Source organism: Sphaerodactylus townsendi, linkage group LG03 (assembly GCF_021028975.2).
Source record: "Sphaerodactylus townsendi isolate TG3544 linkage group LG03, MPM_Stown_v2.3, whole genome shotgun sequence".
Classification (NCBI taxonomy): domain Eukaryota; kingdom Metazoa; phylum Chordata; class Lepidosauria; order Squamata; family Sphaerodactylidae; genus Sphaerodactylus; species Sphaerodactylus townsendi.
The window spans coordinates 67548040-67569937 of record NC_059427.1 but is presented as its reverse complement, the minus strand read 5'-3'; the positions used below and the strand labels follow the sequence as shown (position 1 = coordinate 67569937).

The 21898-nt window shown below is 43.0% G+C and overlaps 1 protein-coding gene across 8 annotated transcripts in view; it reads left to right on the top strand.

The window, feature by feature from the left end:
• The first annotated feature begins 7012 nt into the window (after window positions 1–7012).
• DOCK3 (dedicator of cytokinesis 3) overlaps window positions 7013–21898 on the top strand; it is a 228932-nt gene continuing 214046 nt past the window's right edge. For all 8 annotated transcript variants that reach the window (XM_048491130.1, XM_048491135.1, XM_048491129.1 and 5 more), the window contains exon 1: window positions 7013–7477. In XM_048491130.1, coding sequence (XP_048347087.1) covers window positions 7312–7477 — 166 coding nt within the window. In that variant the 5' untranslated portion in view covers window positions 7013–7311. The remainder of the gene's footprint in view (window positions 7478–21898) is intronic.

Genomic DNA, 21898 nt, shown 5'->3' with positions numbered 1-21898 from the left:
AGCAGCAATTAAATAAGCTTCTAAGATGCCACCAGAGAATCGCACTGCTTAACAATGTGGGCGCATGCTGCTCCAGTTTCTGTCAGAGAACGCACAACTGCATTGTCATCCTTATCCTGAAAAGGGTATAGCTGGGGATATGTACAGATGGCTGTTCCCAGAGAATCCAGCTATAGTGAGGTGGGACCTCCAGGCCCTGGAATGTGGCATAAAAGTGGCAGACCAATTGTTGGGAGGTTATTTTCCACTAGAGGGACATTTCAGATAATGTGGTCATCCAAAAGCCTGAGGGGCACATTGCATGCCACTTTATCCCTATTGGTTATGGTTCCCAATGAAGGTCAAAATCTGTGGCTTTATCTCACTCTGGCCCTTCATTAGGATCCTGGGAGCTGCAAGGCTCCTACAGACTGCCATACTGCTAGACCCCTAAATTTAACTAGCCAAACTTCCCATTGCTGAAAGATAGCCTTTACATTTTTAAGGGGGCTGGAAGCCTTTCCTGTCTGTCTGTTCCTCTCTATATACCCTACCCTTCTGTTCTGCAAAGGGACCATTCTGGCTTCAGAAGCACGATGTTCAGGTCTCCATCACTCACTGCTGCACTTATCATTGCCAGCTGTTACTGATTGGTCCTCCTTGGCAAATGTTCCTTGAGGGTGGCTTTTTATCTTCATGAGAATGGATCCAGGTAGCCAGAGGGCTGTCAACTGCACTGGGCATGGTGGGACATAGATCCACTCCCCCTCCACTAACTGTTTCATGGTCACTGGTGGGGAGCCTGTCCACTGGGCAGCCAATTAGTTGGTATTCTAATCTGCTTTGGACCAAAGGAGGGGAGTAGCTCAGGAAAATAGCCAGAATAGAGTCCTTTGGGCTACTCTACCTTTTTTTGATGGTGCAATGTTATACCTCAAAAAGGGGGCATTTCTGCCCCCAAGTGGTTCAGAGAGCAGAATAAGGCAATCTGTACCTCCTCACCTGCCCTCATTTATACTGATACAGGGCCCAAAGCCACAGATTTTTTTAAAAAATTGTTTATATATTGAACAATGTACGTATTTTAATTGCATATTTTATATTCTGTTAGCTGCCCTAAGCCTGACTTTGGTTGGGCGGGGTGGGGTAAAAATCAAATAAAAACAAACAAATGCTGGTGGGTGGGAGCTGTGCAGCTGATCTGGTTTACAGAAATGGTGCAGCTCTCTTCCAGGATAAATGGCCCTTATGCAGGCGTATCTGGCATAGAGGACAATCTGTCCCCTTTAGCCTTTCCCCACCATTTAGAAGTGAGCTGTTAAAGTAATTTAAACCATAAATCAACCAAGTTTAGATTGCTACACTATAAGTATTTGTACTGAACCAAGTTTGGCATTAGGAAAGGAAAAGGAAAGGAAAGGAAAAGAAAGATTGACAAACGTATTACCTGTGATTCCCTTATAACCGTAGGCTAACATGATACAATATACAGTTGAATTTACCTGGAGTTCTACAAGTATTTTGAAAAATCCATGATTGCAAGTAGAAATCCTTGTGTAGCAAGAAGTTATCAGGTTCTTGTTGGAAGTCACTTTGGTACATCAAGCATTCAGTATGATACAGCCCATGCTAAAGTCACTTAGTAAAAGATTAGTATCTATAAGAAGTCACATAGTAGAGTGATGTGTTACAACTAGATAGGCCAGCCTTCCAGTTTTGTGCCCTTCCTTCTGCAAGTTCTAGTACAAAGTTATGACCATCATACAACAGGTGGGTGATTTGTAAATTTTGAGTTTGTTTAGAATAGCCTTTATCATTATAATCTTAAACACACTAAGAAGCAAGTTCCACTGAATTTGTGGGACTAATTTTGACATATATACGGTACAAGGGACCTTATTCTCAAGTTTGCATTACTTAGATAAATTGTGCATGCTATCTGCTTATGAGGTACATTAGGCCAGAAGCTACGGTACAAAATATCTGCTGCTTGTCCAGTCAACAAATGCAGTTAGCACAAATCTTTGATTCTCTTTCCCATCAGCAATATTATTTGGCTGCTATTTGCCATGTTAGGCTGCAGCTAAAGAGACAGAAAAAGGCTGCAAGGCTGCCATGTGGCTTTTCATCTGGAGAAGCCATCTGTGAAAATGTGCACCTGTCCGTGTTGTGCAAGGAGGCAAGGATACATACCCACCCTAGCATGGAAGTTACAGCCATACTGAAGAACAGTGCTGTCTCTTCAACATTCCATTATTCCTAATGTTTCCGTGGTGCCCTCTATTCACCAGAAGGGAAAATAAATGAGGCAATAGTGTTTCTCTCTCCTGTGTTTTCCCATAAAATGATTTCAGCATATGTCTCCTTCACTAGGTAAAATCTGATTTTCTTTGTTGTGCATTCTCAAAGATGGCAAACAAACATCCAAGAAATATTGCTGCTGACCTTGTAAAAATGCTCAGAGAGTCTAAATTGAGCCAACCTATGAGAAGAACAATCATTATAATCTAGTAAATGTGATGGTGATTTGATGCCAAAAATTGAGAGCTATTCTGGACAAATTATCAACATACTCAGCTCTGGTAGTGTTGATTAAGTGTATGGGGGGAGGGAGTTAATTGACTAAATTCAGCCCTCCTCAGTCTCCCAGCAACTGATCCGTGCTAGAGAATTTCAGCATCAGCACCAGTATTTATGTTGTCAGATAAACCAAAACCTAAGTATTCATAGTCAACTAGATACAGAACATATTTCAATCCATCAATATTTTCTTCTCTGCCTTTATAATTTTTGGAAATTGTAAGCAGTGGGCACACTCTAGAAAACTGAATGGGACATACACTCATGCTTCTGAGTTTCACTGATTACAACTGAATGTTAACATGCATAAATTTCTCTGGATTATGCCCAATTAATGGTTCATTCACACACTCACCCCAACGTGGCATGCAGTGACAGCTGTAGCTAAAGTTGTTACCAGATATTTCTTCTTTTTTTTAGTATCTCGAGGCGGGGGGAAGAGATTTCAGAAGAAGACCTTGTTTCACAATCCCCTACTTGACGGCACACATGCACTTTCATCAATGTAAGTAGGAGCTAAGTTTATTGTAGCCCAGTAGCACTTGCAAGCAATTTCTCTGCAATCATACTTGTAAAACAGATGAAGTTTTTAATGCAAGCAATAACCTACCCTGCCTGACAAGTGATCACAGTTAAAGGCCCTTCAGTTTCTTTCCCTGCACTTAATAGATATAGAATTCCTCTAGTGAATATGCATTTGCAGGGGGAAAATGGTGGTGATATTACAATCAAGAATCACAGTGAGAGTCTGGAGCTTCCCAAAGTGAATTGCTTCAGTCCTAAGCATTTTTACTTGATGGTGCTTCCTTTTATTAAATGGACATGTGTATGGCAAATCTGCATGAATATCACCCTCCAACATTACGACACTAGAGATGCATAATGGGATAGTCATCAAAAACTTTATTTATTTTAAATACTATCATTTCACTCTGGACTTTATAATCTTACTCAAGAGGTCAACATCAATTCTCATAATTTTATGTATGTATGTATGTATGTATGTATGTATGTATGTATGTATGTATGTATGTATGTATTCCCCACCCTTCCTCAATGGGCTCAGGGTAGCAACAAACAATAAAATCATAAAATTTTAAAACAGCATTGCTAAAACCCAATATCAGATGGATGCTTACACTGTTCAAATATATCCTCCCTCCACCCCCCTAGGAGACCAGAAAAGGATGTTAAAAAGATGTTAACTCAGCTGGCCATCAGGGAAAGATGTTAACCCAGCTGGCCATCAGGGAAAGCCTGGCAGAATAGCTCCGTTTTATAGGCCCTGTGGAAACTACTCAGGTCCTGCATATCCCACCAGGTAGGAGCCAGGACTGAAAAGGCCCTGGCCCCTATCAAGGCCAGCCAGATAATTTTGGGGCCAGGGATTACCAGGAGATTCCCCTCCGAGGAGCAGGGGGCCTACTGAGGCAGTATGAGGAGAGGCAGTCCCTAAGGTATGTGGGTCCAAGACCGCTCAAGGCCTTAAAGGTAAAAACCAATACCTTGAAAATAACCCAGTATTTGACAGGCAGCCAGTGAAGGTAGAAAAGGACAGATGTTATACAATCCTTACTTGAGGCCCCCACTAGGAGCCTTGTGGCTGCATGTTGCATGAGTTTCAACTTCTGGATTAGATTCAAGGGCAGGCCAGCTTACAGCGAGTTACAGTAATCTAAGCTGGAGGTGACTGTTGCACGGATCACCGTGGCCAGATCAGAACAGGAGAGATATGGAGCCAACTGCCTTGTCTGGTGAAGATGGTAAAATGCAGTCTGGGCTGTTTTGGTGACCTGGGCCTCTAGAGAAACCCCTGAGTCTAGGATCACCCCCAGACTGGTCACCAATGAGGCTAGCTGTAAAGCCTCACCATCTAGCACAGGCAGACCAAAGTTGGCTGGCACCTCCCCGTGACCTACACACAGGGCCTCCGTCTTTGCTGGATTCAGTTTCAACCTTCTTGTTCTTAACCAACCAGGCACAGCTTCCAAGCACTGCTGGAGAGCTTCAGGGGCCGAGTCCATTGTGAGGACTAGCTGGTGTCATCTGCATACTGATGACACCGCAGCCCAAAGCTCCAGACCAGCTTGGCCATGGGGTTCATATAAATGTTAAAAAGCATTGGGGAAAGGATCACTCCCTGCGGCACCCCACATTCAATGGGATGTTGCCAGGAACTCTCCTCCCCTGATATCACCCACTGTTCCTGATCTCAGAGAAATGAGTTCATCCAACACAAGGCTGTCTTCTGTACCCCGACCCCGTACCCCAATTTTGCTCTACATCTCATTCTGCTACTCTTTCTCTTGACCTTTCATTCTTGACTCTTTCTCTTACATTGCTCTCCACTCTAAATCATGTCACCTCACTGTAGTCACTGTTACTGTGCTATCATTCCATTCAAAATGCTGTTATTTCACTCTACCCTTCCTTTATGTTGGATCCTGCCAGCCAGCCACTACACTCTTATTTCACATTAAGCATTCACGTACTGTTGCTAATCTACATCATTGTTCTAATTCCTGGCCAGTAAGGTTTGCAATCTCAACTTTCAGTGACATTCTGATCAGTAGAATTATCTCGTATTTTTCTATTATAGGGTATCTACTAATATCATGTTGTAGGAATTATTTATTTAAAGAGTTTTTTCATCATGTTGTCGAAGGCTTTCACAGCCAGAATCACTGGGGTGTTGTGTGGTTTTCGGGCTGTATGGCCCTGTTCTAGTAGCATTTTCTCCTGACGTTTCGCCTGCATCTGTGGCTGACATCTTCAGAGGATCCTCTGAACACCTCAGCTTTTTCATCTCTCATAGGGGATTTTCATGCTACATATATGATTTGTTGCATTTATTTATTTAAAACATTTATGCTGTTATTCTACCCAACCAGGATCCTTAAAGTGGTGCACATAAAAACATTTGAACAATTGAAAGTAACATTTAAAATTATAAAATAATTCAATACAAACACATAAACCAATAATACAAGAATCAGAGAAAACAGCCAATAAGAAATTTTTGGGATATGCTAAATGAAACAAAAAACTCTTCACTTTCTATTAGAAAACACCAACTGAGGGAAACAGTTGAATCTCCCTGGGGAAGGGGCTCCAGTATTTTTCTGCCACAACCCTCTAGAACAGTGGTTCTCAACCTGGGGGTCAGGACCCCTTTGGGGGTCAAATGACCCTTTCACAGGGGTCGCCTAAGACTCTCTGCATCAGTGTTCTCCATCTGTAAAATGGATAAATGTTAGGGTTGGGGGTCACCACAACAGGAGGAACTGTATTAAAGGGTTGCGGCATTAGGAAGGTTGAGAACCACTGCTCTAGAAGATTTGGTGGGGTAAAAAAGTAACAAAAATGTAACAAATAAAATAATTTGTCCAAAATTAAACTTCAGAGCATTATCCTGAAGCCACTCAAAACTGCCTTCAGGCACCAGTTCAGGGTTTTCTATAGCCTCCCTGGGATTGGCTGAAAGGATGAGATAGAGTTGCGTGTCACTGCATATTGGCAACATCCCAACCCAAATCTCTGGACGACCTCACCCACCAGTTTCATTTAAATGTTGAAAAGCATGGTTTAATGATCATAATTCATAAGGTCTCTTCAGATCAGTGGCTACTGAGGCTGTGGTGCAACAGGGTGCTGTCAAGGGTTGTCAATAATTTGTCAAGGTTCTTCACACACTCGGGGGGTGTGGAACCTACCATGAGTCATTCAGGTGTCAATGATATAAAAACGTGTAAATTATCTATGTAAAAAAGGAAGGAGCTGAGGTAAAAAAAGGTGTAAATCCTATCATGAATCTTCCACATATGAATACTCTATGAAACTGACTAGAAAAGAATTAGCAATTGGCAAGGCTGAAGTTTCCTAATTTAAAAAGCCTGGAGGTGACACAGGAGGTCTGAAACTTTTTTACACTTTTCTAGTGTTTGTAATGCTTTGTTTTTTTTTTAAAAAAAATATTATGCTGCCCCTCACCTTCCTAGATCTTTTGCATTGCTTATAAGACCCCTGAATTACGTTGTTTTAAACCATGTTGAGTCTGAAGCACAAAACTGGTGAATAAATAATAAAGCACAAACAAATAAATTTTAAAGAAAGTAAATAATGATGGGAAACACCCCCCCCCCCCCCATTTTCTGGCTCCAGACCTAGAGTGTAAGGAAGGATGTGCATTTTCTGTGAAGCAGAGACATTTTAACGAGTTGTCTGCTTCCAGTTCAACTCAGGAAGAAGGGGGTGGGGAAGGTACATTAAAAAACAAACAAACCTGGAAAGCCTCGCGCCTGACTCGCCCCGCCGCCCCGGTGTAGCCTCAACAGTACGCGTGCACGAGGCTGCTCGCGGCCGCGCGGGAAGGTAGGGGAGCGAAAAGCGTTCGCGCATGCTCCGGGCCGCTAAGTGGGTGGGCGCGCGAGTCCTTCAGCAGCAGCGGCGACAACAACAGCAGCAGCGGGGCAGAGGCGGTGGAAGGGCTGCGGGTGCCTCCTCCAGCCGCCGTCCGGCAGACGAGCAGAGGCAGGCGGGCCCTGGAGGTTGGAGCAGGGCGAGGGCGGAGAGGAGCTGTCCTGCCCCGAGGGGTCGGGGGCGCTGCGTGGTCCCTGCCGCTCGCGGTGTTGCTCTGCAAGGGGAGGAAGCTTCGTCCCTTCGATTCCCCCCTGGCCAGCCCGCTCACCTGTTCGGCCTTGGCAAGCGGAGAAGACGTCGCCGCCGCCCCAGCCGCGGCGCCCGGGGGGCTGTATGGAGCAGCGGCCCCGGGCCCACCCGGACAAGCCGCCGCCTCCGCTCGCCCATGAGCACCACGGCTCCAACGCTCCTCACTGGCAGGGGTCAGCCGGCTGCAGGAGCGGCACTGGCGGCGGGAGCAGCATGTGGACCCCGACAGAGGAGGAAAAATACGGCGTGGGTAGGTTGGCCGGCTCTTCTCCCGATGGGATGGGGGTGGTGGGGGAAGAAGGCTGCACCTGAGGTCATGGGGGGGGGGGGGACGCAGGTGCGGGGTCCGGGTGGCGCTTTCTCTTCTCCCTGTTGCGCACGTTGCCTATGACTCACTTTTTGAGGATCCTCAACTTGCTTATTTGTCAGAAAATGGCGTTTTAGGGATGCTGTCATTTTTTGAAAAGGGGTGGTGGTTGAGGGATGCGTGGGGGGGCCTGTTGCTGCTGTTGGATGGTAACCGCCAGCCGCCTCTTCTCCCTTTCGGGAACCGTGGCGTGCGCAATGTTGTTCGCTTCACTGCTGCAGCCCAGATCTCCCCCTCCCCATCAGCCTCCTTTCCTCTCTCCTCGCAGGAGGGAAATTGCAGGCGGGGGGAACCGGTTTTAATGTCTGTTCTCATTGAACAGGTTGCATCCCAGAAATTAAATAAAAATAAGGGACATCTTGTGCTTAGCTACTGAACGCGTTCTCTGAGTCTTTTTGATCCCGTTCAGTAGATCGCTGGTGCGGATTTGAAAGCCAACCGAATAATATGTTTGTTGGGAGGTTGAAGTACAGTTTTTCGAAGCCCGCGTCCAGGATCACCCTACGGGAATAGACAGAAAACGAATCTCATCGCTTTAATCTACTTATTTGTGCAGCGCCTTTCTCTCAGTCTGTCGTCTATGATGATCTTGTGATCGAAGAGATGGAATCATGACTGTTGCATCGTTAGGGGGCGCCAGGGAGGCACATGCTTTCAGTCAGTATCTTTCCAAGAAGAGTAATCAAAACACAACTTGGTTAATTGTCTTGAGTCGCTACCCTGTTAAACAAACAAATGAGGCAATCTACAGAAACCAGTGCTTGTCTCATCCACTAACATGAATTTCCATTTATGTGTAAAATTATGTAACACTCTGATTCTTATTTAGATACTTATTTTATTTTGGGAATTAGTGTGGCTAGGTCCAGTCTTTTGGTTAATATTTTAATTACATCACTTGCTTTTTATTATCATACTTGTGTTCTATATTCCAAAGTTTAAAAAGTGTCAATGTTGTTAGAGTCAGGATTACGAAGAAAGCCACTAATGTCTACAAACTGGATTACCTTTCAAAATGATCAGAGCTTCATTTAGTCTGAATTAATTTCCCCCAAATCTTGCTTTACTTAGTTTCTGAATTGTCTAAAATTGTTAGATAAATTATGAATTGTGACACTGCATTCACAGTGCCCAATATATATCTGCTGTCATATAATGCAGTCTTTTATATTTAAATATACTTTTTGCAATAACGAAAAATGCTGGATATGGAGATATTAACAGTTCATCTGTGAAAGTGGGCATCTGAAGCTATGCAGGAAGCTTTACTGTAGCAGAATGCATTACACAGTGTGGCAGTATGGAATTAATCAGCATTTTAATAACTAAGTGGGGAAAAACTGTTAGTGAATTAATGGTTCAAAACAAAGGAAATATGATTGAATAGTTGCTATATTTATTGGCCAGCATAGCTTTCTCTGTACTGTTTTCTGAAACTGAATTAAAGTCTATACTTAATCCACTCATAAAGTGGACCTCACAACGGGTAATGGCTGATAGTAATTTAAGCATATGTAATTTATTTCCAACCCAGCTAAGTGCATCTCAAATATAAAATGTTAATCCAGTTGACTATATATAAAATGTGCTTATTTTTGATATGTAAGTGTCTTTTAATTTTGATGAAGTAGCCCTTCTTTTTTTCCCATTATGTTGCAATGCAGTCTTAAGGTTTCCGAGTGGCCTTGGAGGCCTGAAATTTTCAATTTTGCATTTCCTTGGTTTTAATCTTTACGTGATCTCAGATGTTTGTCTTAGCTGTACAATCATCATGACAGCATTGGATAACATTAGTTATCCAAACAGAATTTTAGTTCCTTTATGCCCTTTCCCTCTCTAAGGAGAATTTACTAATCCTGAGAAATGCTTTTGGGGGGAGATATTAAAATGGCCAATCATTTTGAAAATTGGTACCATAAAGCAGGGAGAATTTTAGTTAAAATGTTATATAAATTCTGCATGATTTAACCGCTTCTGAACAGGATTTTTTCCCCTCATAGTAAAGTGAAGTGTGTTGATATAGTCAGTCTTGGTCAGTGATCATTATTAGCATGAAACTTTAGCCGTTAGCCTTTACATTATGACTATGAGCCTCAGCCTGAAAAGGGAAGTGTGGTATAAAATCTAAATGAATAAATATGTTGACATTAACTTTTAAATAAGAATGTGACTTGGAAATAAGGAATTGCCAAACACAATTTTTGATGGCTAACAAAGAACTGACTGGCACAGTTGGCAAAATTGGATGGGTGCAACTCTTGCTAGACTGTATTGTTTGAGACTGCAAACGTGGAAACTGCATGTTTAAAGGCTCTGTTATATAAAAAGACCCACTTTGTGCACATAGAAAATGTGTATGTCATAAACAATGTACATCTCATAAGGACTGAAGGAAGGTTTGCACGCAATGTCCGTAAAGGGAGGCTGCCTAAGCTTTTCCTCAGTTATGCTGGGAAGCTGCCGGAACCTTGGCTACTGGTTATAAAGAAGCTCAGTGACACAGATCTCTTGGCCAGTATCCAGAGTGCTACTTGGTATCATGCAGAGGGCTTGCAATAGGACAGTCATTAAAAAAATCCCTTTTCTTTGAACAGAGGAAAGGGGTAATTGCTCATAAATATGTATATCTGAAGTCCTCTTGTTTACATGGAACTAATGGGATGTCTTGATTGTGACATTTGTTATGAATGCTCATAGGCTAGATTGAGACATATGCTATTCTGGTGCCTTAAAGATAGCCCTTCAAGTCTTCCTTGAGAGTTATTGTGAGTAGAGCTTTCTGTGCAGAAACTGGGCCAAAAAATAACTCCAAATTCATGAAAACTTGTTTCACTCCAGGAGAACCTTACAAAAGCATTTGCTTGAGGTTGTATTTACCCATGTATTTACCCATGTATGTTTACTTCTGTGTATAATTAGTTATAATTGATTGGGCAGGTGATTGAGCAGTTTGTAAGAGCCACTGCTGGCACTTCTGGATGAAATATCTGCTCTTGACCTTTTCTATCCTGGCTTCAGGCCAGGATTTGGCACTGAGTCAGCATTACTGGCCTTGGTAGATGATCTCTAGGTATAACTGGATAAGAGCAATCAATTGTTGATATTGTAGACTGATTGGGTGGAAAGGCAACATAAAAATGAAGAAGAGGTTGTATTTATACCCCCCTTTCTTTCCTGTAAAGAGACTCAGAGGGGCTTACAAACTCCTTTCCCTTCCTCTCCCCACAACAGACACCTTATGAGGTAGGTAGGGCTGAGAGAGTTCCAAAGAATTATGACTAGCCCAAGGTCACCCAGCAGGAATTTGAAGGAGGGGGAAATAAATCTGGTTCACCATGTGAAAGAATAGGGGAATCAAACTCGGTTCTCCATATTAGAATTCACCTGCTCTTAACCACTATACCATTCTGGCTTTAATGTTTTAATAAATAGATATTGCTGGATTAATCTGCAACATTTGATATGGTCAACCATGATATTTAGTGGATAAACTATAACTAAAATGTAAAATAAAAGGGTCACCCTTCTTCTGGCTTCATTCTTTTTTCTTTTTTTGGCAGGAAACAAATAGTTTCCATAGAAGATAGTATCGACTAGTTAGGATGTGTTATGTGGGGTGGCCTTAAATCTGTTTTATCCTCAGTGTTCTTTAAACTTTATATTAAACCTTTGGATGAGATCAAGAGCTTTAGGTGGGTTATCACTAATGGTTTACATTTTATTATCTAACCCTCCAGAGGCAGCTGTGAAAGTCTTGAGGAGCGGTCTTGAGTCTGTGATAAACAAACTATAGCTTAACCCATGCAAGATGGGAGATGATCCTTGTTTGGAAGTCAGTGTGTTTGAATGATACTGATCTATCAAACCTAGATGGGTTAAGGTCCGCCCGTCCGTCCGTCCAATTTGTATATTGTCCTTGCCAGTCAAGCTCAAATTTAGATCTTGGAGTACTCCTGGCCTACCTTTGTTGATGGATAAGTAGGTTGGTACTGTTGCTAGGAGATCTTTCTCTTGCCTATAAACTGTCCTCTTACTTTGACTGTGGTGACCTAGCTATGCTGATCCGTCCTATTGTAACCTCCACTTTGGACTACTATAATGTACTATATATTGGGCTGTCTTTGATTGTTTCTTGGAAGCTTCAGTTGGCATCAGCTGCTCAGAACATGTAATTCCAGTATGTTATCCTCTGCAGAGGATACCTGTTTGCTTCCAGACCGAGTTCAAAATACCAAAAGATTCAGGATCAGTATATAGAATATTGAGGGCGAGCAGCTAAGAGAGTGAGGGTATTGTCTTCATCAAGGTTCCCCAATCTTTTTGAGCCTGTGGGCACTTTTGGAATTCTGACACAACATGGTGGGTGCAGAACAATAAATGGTTGGCACAGGAAGTGGAGCCAGCCCAAAAATGATTTCTACAGCCTAATTTCAGTAACACAGTGTAGATTGTTGTGCTGTGCTATTACAGAAAAGCCTTGCTGGGCAAAAGCCCTGCCTGGCCCAGCCCCCTTCTTAAAAGCACTTTGTGGGCACCAGGAAAGTTTTTGGTGGGCACTATGAAGGGGAGTGAGGGGTGGCATGCAATAAGGAGTGAGGGGTGACATGCAAGTGAAGGGGAGGGAGGGGAGGGAGAAGGTGGCATGCAAGGGAGGGAGGGGCCCCGGCATCTGGACATGCCCCACCCACCCTAGCGGAGGGAGTGTCACCCAAAATGGTGGGACGCAATGACCCTCTTTGGTTGGGAAATTAGCCGTAGAGCACAAGGTCACTTAGCGTCACTTGAGTAGCGTGGGTAACTTGATTGCTACGTGTGTGTGTGTGTGTATACGCATATATATGTATATATTTGTATGTATGTATATGTATGTATATGTATCTATGTACACATACATATGTATGCGTGTGTGGATGGATGGATGGATGGATGGATAGATTGCCTATGTATACAGGTTTCAGCTCACTATAAGAAAGCAGCAGAGAAAATAATTTTTTAATGGTTTTATTGGGAAAATAACAAATGGTATAAAATAAAATCTCACTCACAATCACTCAGTTACTGAGGTAAAAACACATGCATTCAAGGTTTCGTAGGATGTAATTTAGAGGTGAAAGACAAGTTTCGGATATAGAGAGAGGGGATAGGGCATCAAACATTATATTTACCAGTCTTGTAGTGGATGTCCAGGAAGCAGAGACCTAATGACCAGCACTAGGCTCTGGATGATCAGCACTGATGGAGCAATATTATTGAAAACCATGGTGGTGTGATAATATTGAACAACTGACTGGGGTCTGGGGTGGGCTTTTATAGACCAAAACATAGGACCAAGGAAATCCTTTAAGAAAGGATTTTTCCTGCTGTTCCAAGGTGAGGTAATGGTCTTCTTGAGTGTCAGACCATTTGACCTGACGGCTCACCTGCTGTTGGACAAGACAGGTAACGATCCTTAATGGGTGTTACAACATAGATGGTCACAAGGATGATGAGTCACAGGAAAGGTTAACAAATATAGACAAAAGAGAACTGGGTTCGCCCAGGTGTGCTATTATTCTTATTCAGATGTTGTTTCCTGAGTATGTGCCAGGCATGAGGTGCGGGGGGGGGGGGGCCTTTAGGCGTTCTTGTCCACAAGTTCAGATACAGTCCCAAGGTGGAGTTTCAGGTCACTGTTCTTCTAGATCTGACAGGGCAGCATTCTGGGAGAAAGACCATTCTCTCACCCTCCACACTGCTACAGGTCAGGTTGGCTACAGGAGGGAGAGGGGTGGCATGCAAGGGGAGTGAGGAAGGGAATGGGTGGCATGCAAGGGAGGAGGGGGAGGGGCCCCAACATCTGGACATGGCCTACACACCCTAGTGGAGGGAGGGGAGGGGTGGCATGAATCCCCTTCCTTGCATGCCACCCCCCTCCACTAGGGTGGGTGGACCATGTTCAGATGCCAGGCCCCTCCCCTTCCTTTCCCTCCCTTGCATGCCACCCTTCCCCCTCCTTCAGCTAGGGTGGGTGGGCCATGTCCAGATGCTGGGGGCCCTCCCCCTCCCTTGCACGCCACCCCTCACTCCATCCCCATGGCCCACCCACTCTAGCAGCCTCCCCTGATATTTCCCTCATCAACGGGAGGGGGAGGGGTGGCATGTTGGGGCCCTCCCCCCTGCATGCCACTCCTCACTCACTCCCCTCCCTCACTCCCCTTCCCTTCCCTTGCATGCCACCCACCCACCCACCCCTCCCCCTCCCTCCACTAGGGTATGTGGGCCATGACCAGATGCTAGGCCCCTCCCTCCCCTTCCTTGCATGCCACCCCTCCCTATCCTCCCACTCCCTCCGCTAGGGTGGGTGGACCATGTCCAACTGCTGGGCTCCTTCCCTCCCCTCCCTTGCATGCCACCCCTCCCTCCGTCCCCATGGCCCACCCACCCTAGCAGCCTCCCCTGATATTTCCCTCATCAAGGGGAGGGGAGGGGAGGGGGAGGGGTGGCATGGCAGAACCCCTTCTTCCCCTCCCTTGCATGCCACCCCTCCCTCCCCTACTCCCCTTCCCTTGCATGCCACCCCTCCCTCCCCCCTCCGTTAGGGTAGGTGGGCCATGTCCAGATGCCCCCTCCCTCCCCTCCTTTGCATGCCACCCTTCCCTCCCCTTCCCTTCCCTTCCCTCTGCTAGGGTGGGTGGGCCATGTTCAGATGCCAGGTCCCCTCCCTCTCTCCCCCCTCCCTTGCATGCCACCCCATGAATGTAGTGTATTGTCGTTAAAAATTATATTGGTCTGGAAGGGCCCAGATCAGTACCTACTATGGAGGCAGCTGGATCAAGACAGGTCAGCGCTGTTGGTTTCTGTTCGACCTGACAGCAGCTTTTGATATAGTTCACTGATTTCATGGTTTGCTTGTGGGAAGCATCTTGTTGGATACATGCTCTTTTTATGTTTCGTGGATTTCCTAAATTTCTGTATAAGCAAAGCAAAGGAATATCGTTACACTGTAGGCCTCAAATATCCTATAGAAAGTATATTTTCTAGAAATGTTGAAATTTAATTGTAATACCCCATACTTTATAATCAAGTCTGTTTTAAAACATGAAAGATTTGTTGAAACAAAACTGTAAATAGAGAGCTACAAACTGCTGCACCCTAAGCTACACAAATTAGTATATCTTAGTTTTTGCTCTCTGAAAAGTAGGAAAAAATAAAAGTTGTAATAAAAATTATCCATTCTGTAGGAAATGAAAATATATTTTGTAACTCACCATAGTATAGCAATTTTAGGATTACCTGCAGTTTTGGAGATTGAGTTAAACTTAAGAGCTTGGAAAGCACAGACCTCTTTTTATGCACTGTGAGAGATGATTCTGAATCATTTGGTCCAGGTGTATCATAAATTAACATGGTACAAGAAACATAGTAATATTAAATTAGTATTGCTTTGTGTTAATCACTGCTAGGATCACAAAAGACAGGATATCTTATTATACATACATAATCACATACACGCAGAATTCCACTGCATTATTTTTTATAAACCTAAATGTTTATATATAATTTTGACACCCTAGCCTTAGCCTGTAAGGTGTCACAAAATTTACATTAAAGTGAATGAATAACATTTGCTCCGCCAAATCCAAGAGGAGAAAAAGAATCACACGGTTCTCCAGTGCCACTGGCTGTTCTGTGAACAGGCTAAAGGTGGGGGAGGTGGGATGGGCAGGTGGCAGGAAACAGGCAAGAAGCTTCCTGGGATTTTACTCTGTTGCAGTTAGCCTTCCATCCTAAGCACTTCTGCAGGAGACTGTCTAACCGGAAGACCCTTACCCTGCAGCACATGCCCTAGGAAAAACACTTCCACATGGGCAGTCTCTTCCCCACCCCCCACAAGAGAGAGCGGATTTAGCTCCCTTAGAGCTCAGCCTGCAGGGATGCCTTTTCTATTTCCCATTCTTTCTTCATTAATCTCTAGAGCTCCCTTGTACCATTTGTGCTGACTGACCCACCTCATAACCTACCTGACAAACCTATCTGACAAGCAGCTTGTCCTGCCCTTGGAGGAGTTTGTGCCCTTGTTGAACTGCCACCCATGATAATTACTCACCTATTTTGAAGCAGCTGCTGCTGGGGGAGGTAGAGTTTTGAGGGTCATATGAGTAACCTTGACTTGTTTGACCCCTGCCCCCAATGTGCACTATGTCATATTAATTGTAGCCAAAACTAGTGACATGATTCGACAAAAGTAATTCTATCTTTTAAACTGTATATGTCTATGGCATTCAAAGAAATTACTGTCCAATGCTGTAGATGGACTTTCAATAGCCCAGATGAAGGGCCACTATTTACAAACTCCTTCAAATCAAAGATTCTGTGACTGTCAAATGAATGTACTTGATTCACCTGTACATGTGTTTTTTAATTGTCCTAAATATGAAGCAGAAAGGAAAAAAATTCTGGTTAGTTAAATTTGCCTCTTTTCCACAAATTTCAAAATTAAGGTTGTTTTTAAATGGTCTAAATCAAAACTGTGTTGTAGATGTGGCAAAATTCTGTTTTGCAGTTTGTTGTAAAAGTTTTTTAAAATGGGTGTGTGGCCTTTGGGCTGCTAAACTCAAATAAACTATGAACTATGGTAGTGTGCAGGGTGCATTATCAACAATCTACTTATCTACTTGGGCAGAATTCCTGGAGCACAAATGAACAATGAAGTTTCAACATTCTTCTGGCACATCTTACTGTGACAAACCTTTGAAGATGCTGGCCATAGATGGGGGCTGGGAGGGCTGGGAGGCAATTGCTATCCCTAGATGTCACCTACCTATAGGCCACTTGAGCAAGTAGCAAATAACAGCAAGTGATGTTCAGCCAAGACAGTACTGGTGCTCTTTATTGCCTTCCACAACTTGTTCATTCACCCTCTGAGTGGCTCTCCAATCACAGTGGCCTCAAAACTAAGGTTCTTTTTGCTCGTTTTAGCCCTGCCAGTGCTGATGAGACCTAAAGTAGTGTGAAAGTTGTACTTTGCTGCTACTTCTAGTAGAAAGCTACTTCTTGTTGCTTGGATTCATTGTAGATTTTTGTGAATGAAAGGGATTTCAGTCTGCACAGCAGAACCTCCCTTCCTCCTACCTCCTGTGACAACCAAAACACCTCTTGAAATATTGTTTCAATGAATAAAAGGATCTGGGGACATAGCCAGAGGTCTTCTGTGTGTATATATGGCGGGGGGTGGGGAATTGCCAAATATTGCTGGCCCCTTCTGCTCACAGAAATTAGTGGGCATGTGTGATACAAAAAGAAATAGTGCACAGTGAGGGACCTGGAAGGTGGCTTGCCCAGCTCCCCCCAACCCCCCAACCTAGGACTGGTACTGATCTCCACAAAATGTTGGCTTGCATGTAGACAGTAATGCTAATATTAGGATACTTAGTTTATGTTAATATGGTACAATAATCTATGCTGCCACAGCAGTTCACAATTCAGCACTTCAGTTACAGTGAACCTTGCTTGTGCCTTGCATAGACTATAAAAATCAAAACCTGAGTAATTTTTGGCTCAAAACCTGCACACAAGACTCTATAAGTTATAGAACTTTGCAGAGAAACATAAAGAGCTGTTTTAGTAAGTTTTCAGAGAACTATGTATGCCCTGAGCTATCTCCAACATGTCAATCTGAAGCAATTTCTCGAGTTGACATTTTCTGCAAGATCCAGTCCAAGTTCTTCATTCTACAGGGTTAATTCATGAAGACTTTATTATACATAAATACTTTATTATACAAAAAGTCTATATAACAAAGTTTCTGTATGTGGAAATCCTTCTGATATGCAGCAATGGTAGGTGCTGTGGGTAGATGTTGCTGCCAAAGAATGATCAGACATTCAAATAGTTATATTAACTGGTGGCATTAGCTCCCCCTCTGTGAATACCACTGACTAATAATCTTCCTAGCTTATTTTCCTTCAATGTATTTCCCCAGGTAATTTCATTATCCAGTGTGTTTTCAGTGTTAGACTGCTATAATGGGATCTCTGAGCAGACCACCCTTGTCTGTCTGATTTGTCCCCTCACAAAGAGATAACTCTACACTCAGAGAGCAGAGCAGTTTACTCCCCAACTGTCTCTGAAGTTTTCCATGCCTCAGAGTCACTCTCAGTCCTTGCAGCGCTGGCTGAAATTCTGGCTCTCTGCCAGCCATTCAGAAACTGCTGAGATTAACTCCTTTGCTCTGTTTTAGGTTTGGTCAATACCTTAAATATTTGGTAAAATACGGATTCAGGCTTATTCAGGCATAAAAGTATCTGTATGCCCGAATAAGCCGAATACCAGATTCAGTATGCCTGAATATATTTGAATATCCGAATATATTCGGGTCCATCTGATTTTTTTGTATTTTTGATGTTTCCGTGTTTTGGCCTGCAGGGGGTGTACTTTTTAAAGCTAGCGGCACCAAAAATTTCAGGGTCTCATCCGGAGACTGTCCTGGTGATGCGGCTGTCCTTTACGGCTCTGGCCCCTGCCTGGTGGAATGCTCTCCCTCCAGCTGTCCGGGCCCTGCGCGACCTTGGTGAGTTCTGCAGGGCCTGTAAGACGGAGCTGTTCCACTGAGCCTTTGGCGGGGCTGGCTGCGGATCTACCGCCCCCCACTGAAGCTGCCAGTTTTCCATCTTAGCAGGGCCTTGATTCCATCTTGGGCCCTGCCTCTCCCCTCCCAGCCTTTCGATTGGGTGCCTGTCCTTAAATTTGCTTGCTCTTAACTTTGTTTATTTAAATTTCAAGTAACTGCTGCTGTTGGAAATTTGTTTTAATGGGGTTAAGCTTTATTTATGTATTTTATGTGCTGTTATGGAGAACAGTTGTACTGTGAGCTGCCTCGAGCCCTTCAGGGGTGAGGCGGCCTATAAATCCAATTAATAATAATAATAATAATAATAATAATAATAATAATAATAATAATAATAATAATAATAATAATAATAAAGATGATGATGATGATGATGATGATGATGATGATGATGATGATGATGATGATATCACCCAAGTTTGGTGAAATTTGGTTCAGGGGAGCCAAAGTTAGGGACCCTCAATGGGTCCTGTTAGTGCCCATTGGAAACAATGGGGAATGGGGCACTGATCCTGAACTTTGCTTCTGAAGGTGGGAGGGCGGGTTGAGAGAGTTCTGAGAGAACTCAGACAGCAAGCTTCATGTGTAGGAGTGGAGAGACAAGATAAACCTTTTTGGGGCCCATAAAATTGAACCCCCAGAAGCAAAATTTACCAAGCCTGGATGCTATTACCAGGCGGGCCTCCTGGAGCCACCCGGAAAGTCTGGTACCTCTGCCTTGAAAAATGTGCAGGCTATTTACACACTCAGAAATTCCTCATTGGCTACAATGGAGCCAAGGCACTGCAGAGCAGAGAATCTGGGCAAACTTCTTGGGGTGCCTGTCAGCTACTGGCACCTAAATTTCACGGTCTTATCCAGAGACTGTCCTGATGGTACCACCTGAGTTTGGTGAAGTTTGGTTCGGGGGGGCAAAGTTATGGACACCTAAAGGGGTAGCCCCCATCTTCTGTTAGCTCTCATTGGAAACAATGGGGGATGGGGGCACACATTTAACTTTGGCTCCCCTGAACCAAACTTCACCAAACTTTGGGTGACATCATCAGGACAGTCTCCGAATGAGACCCTGAAATTTTTGGTGCCGCTAGCTTTAAAAATGCGCCCTCTGCAGGCCAAAATGCCAAAACATTAAAAAATACCAAAAAAGTATTTTTATGTTTTTATATGTTACTTGTATAGAACAAAGCAATTTAGAAAAGACAAGACTCTATTTGTAACTTATTTAGGACAGTCAAAATGGAAAGGGCATCTTCACAAACACTGTCCAGGTGCATTGTGTCCACTATAAAACGTTTACAAGTTAGCAAAGGTGTCCTGCCCATTGTTGACTCATGCTAATTCAACAAGAACGCAGGCATCATTGGTAGCTTTTAGGGAAGGATATCAGAGGTCTGCAGAGCAGCCATGTTCACATGCCTCTATGCACTGGACGTACAGGAGGGGAAATAAGCAGCTGTGGGGAAGGCTGTATTGCATTCAGTGTTTGCACGAACTTTACCCACTTCCTGGTAAAGTGTAGCTTGTTACAGTCCCAGTGTGGGAGTTCATAGAAGGCTGAAGATTAAGACAAGGTTTCACTTACTGTAACTGATGTTCATCAAGGTTTTCTGTGGAGGCACACATTCCCTCCCTCCTGGCCCTCTTAGTTCTTGGGCAAGGGTTCTTGTGGTGGTTCAGATGATTCTGAGGGAAAGGGCAGTTGGTCTAGTAGCTGCTGAGAGAGAATGTGCACATGACCAATGGCCAGTAGAGCGCCCTCTCGTGTTGAAACTCAAAAACTTCACCATAGCTGGCCTGCATCAGATGCAGTCTCAATATGCCTTCACAGAAGATCTTGATGAACAACAGTTATAGGTAAGTGAAATCCTGTCTCCTATTTTCTTTTGATTGTGCGCTAAAATTCTATCAAAATTTAACCAATGGCTTATTACATATTCATTTTTCTCTCTTTTAGAAAATTCAGCAATCTCTTCAATACCTGGGTCTGTTTTATTCAGGGTGGATTTGATTTAAATCATGATTTAAATCACTAGTTAGCAAGACTTGATTTGCATCATGATTTTCTACATAAAGCCTCATTCTTGCTGGTATAATCTTAATATGTACAACCAGGTGAAGGTTTCATTTTTAGAATAATGCCTGCCTTATCCATAGGTAGAGGAACTTCTTTAAAATATTCCCAAACTTGTTCTTTTTTATGTCCTGCTGCCATTATATATTTTCTCCTCCAGGGAAAGAATAGCATGGCAAGCCTCAGGCTATACCCAAGATTTGTAGAATAGTATTCTCAAAAAGTTTCACTTTCATTTTTACCACTTGCCTCTCCTTCCTCACACTTGCATTCTTGTGCCGATCTACTCCACTCCAAACAATTTCCTACTAATTGAAATTATTTAAACTTTGCACTTAAGAGGTAAAGGGTTAATTCATGCAAAGGAACAAAGCAAAGGAACAACCAATCATGTGTAGTAATATCTTCTAGATGGAAAAACTGCCCAAAATAGTCTTAAGAAACTTCTGAAAGAGTATGATATTGTGAACGGATTAATAGAATTCATTTACCAAAAAATTAAACATTGCATAAGTATAGTCTCATGCTACATAATTAAAAAATTAATCATTATTTCATGATGAACAACCTTTGGACTATAATGTATCTTAAATAAAAACTATTTAAACTATCTGTAGATTTCCCCCAAAAAAGATATTTTATTTTTTAAAAGATTTAAATTTTAAAAATCTAAAATTTGATTTTTTAAAAAATCAATGATTTTAACCCCCATTTGCTTTTCATATACATGTTAGTTTCTTAGTATTTTTTATGTTGTTTAGGAACTTCAGTTTCTTGTATAATATGCAATTCCCCTGCCTCATTACATTTTCTAATTTCCATACAGTCAATGTATTTTGGGAGCTTTCATACAACAACATCATCATCCATTCAGTCCCTTTCCAAGATTTCTGCTCTCTCTTTCATTCGCTCTCCTGTAATGCTAGAACCTGAGGTCACCCACTGAAGATGAAGGGGGGGGGGATTCAGGAGAAACAAAAGTACTTCCCACAACCCATAGCTAACTTGTTGACTTTGATGCCACAGTGTGCATTGATGGCCACCCTGCTTGGAAGGTTTTAGAAGGACTATCAATCATGTTGGACATCTTTTCCCACCAATACCAGAGGTCCTATGTCTCTTTATGTCAGTTGCTGGGGAGCATGGGAAGAACGATCCTGTACAGTTACTGTGCTAGTGGGCTTCCAGCTGTTTGAACAGAATGGTGGACCAGATGGGCTTTTGGTCTCTCATCCAGCATGGCTCTTCTTATGTTCTTAATGTAATAAAATGAAATCCTAATTATTAGGGATGGGTCTGATTGTATTGATGCAGTCATGTACGGTTTGATTTTCTGGATGATTGCGTCTGTTGAAAGATTCTAATACAAACGATGACAGTCTTTGCCTTGGAGTATAGGACTGTTTTGGGGATTTTTTAATGGCTGAATACCATCATTATTTCCTTTTCTGTTAGGTTTATAGTACTGATAATTCCGTATAGAATGTTACAATTTGTGAGGCAATTTGATGTAAAATTAGTAGAAGACAAATGATTACATATGCAACAACTTTTAATTATTTGTGAATGTGCAACTGATACAAACTTTATTGAATGGTTATCACTTTTTAAAGTACTACATGCCAAG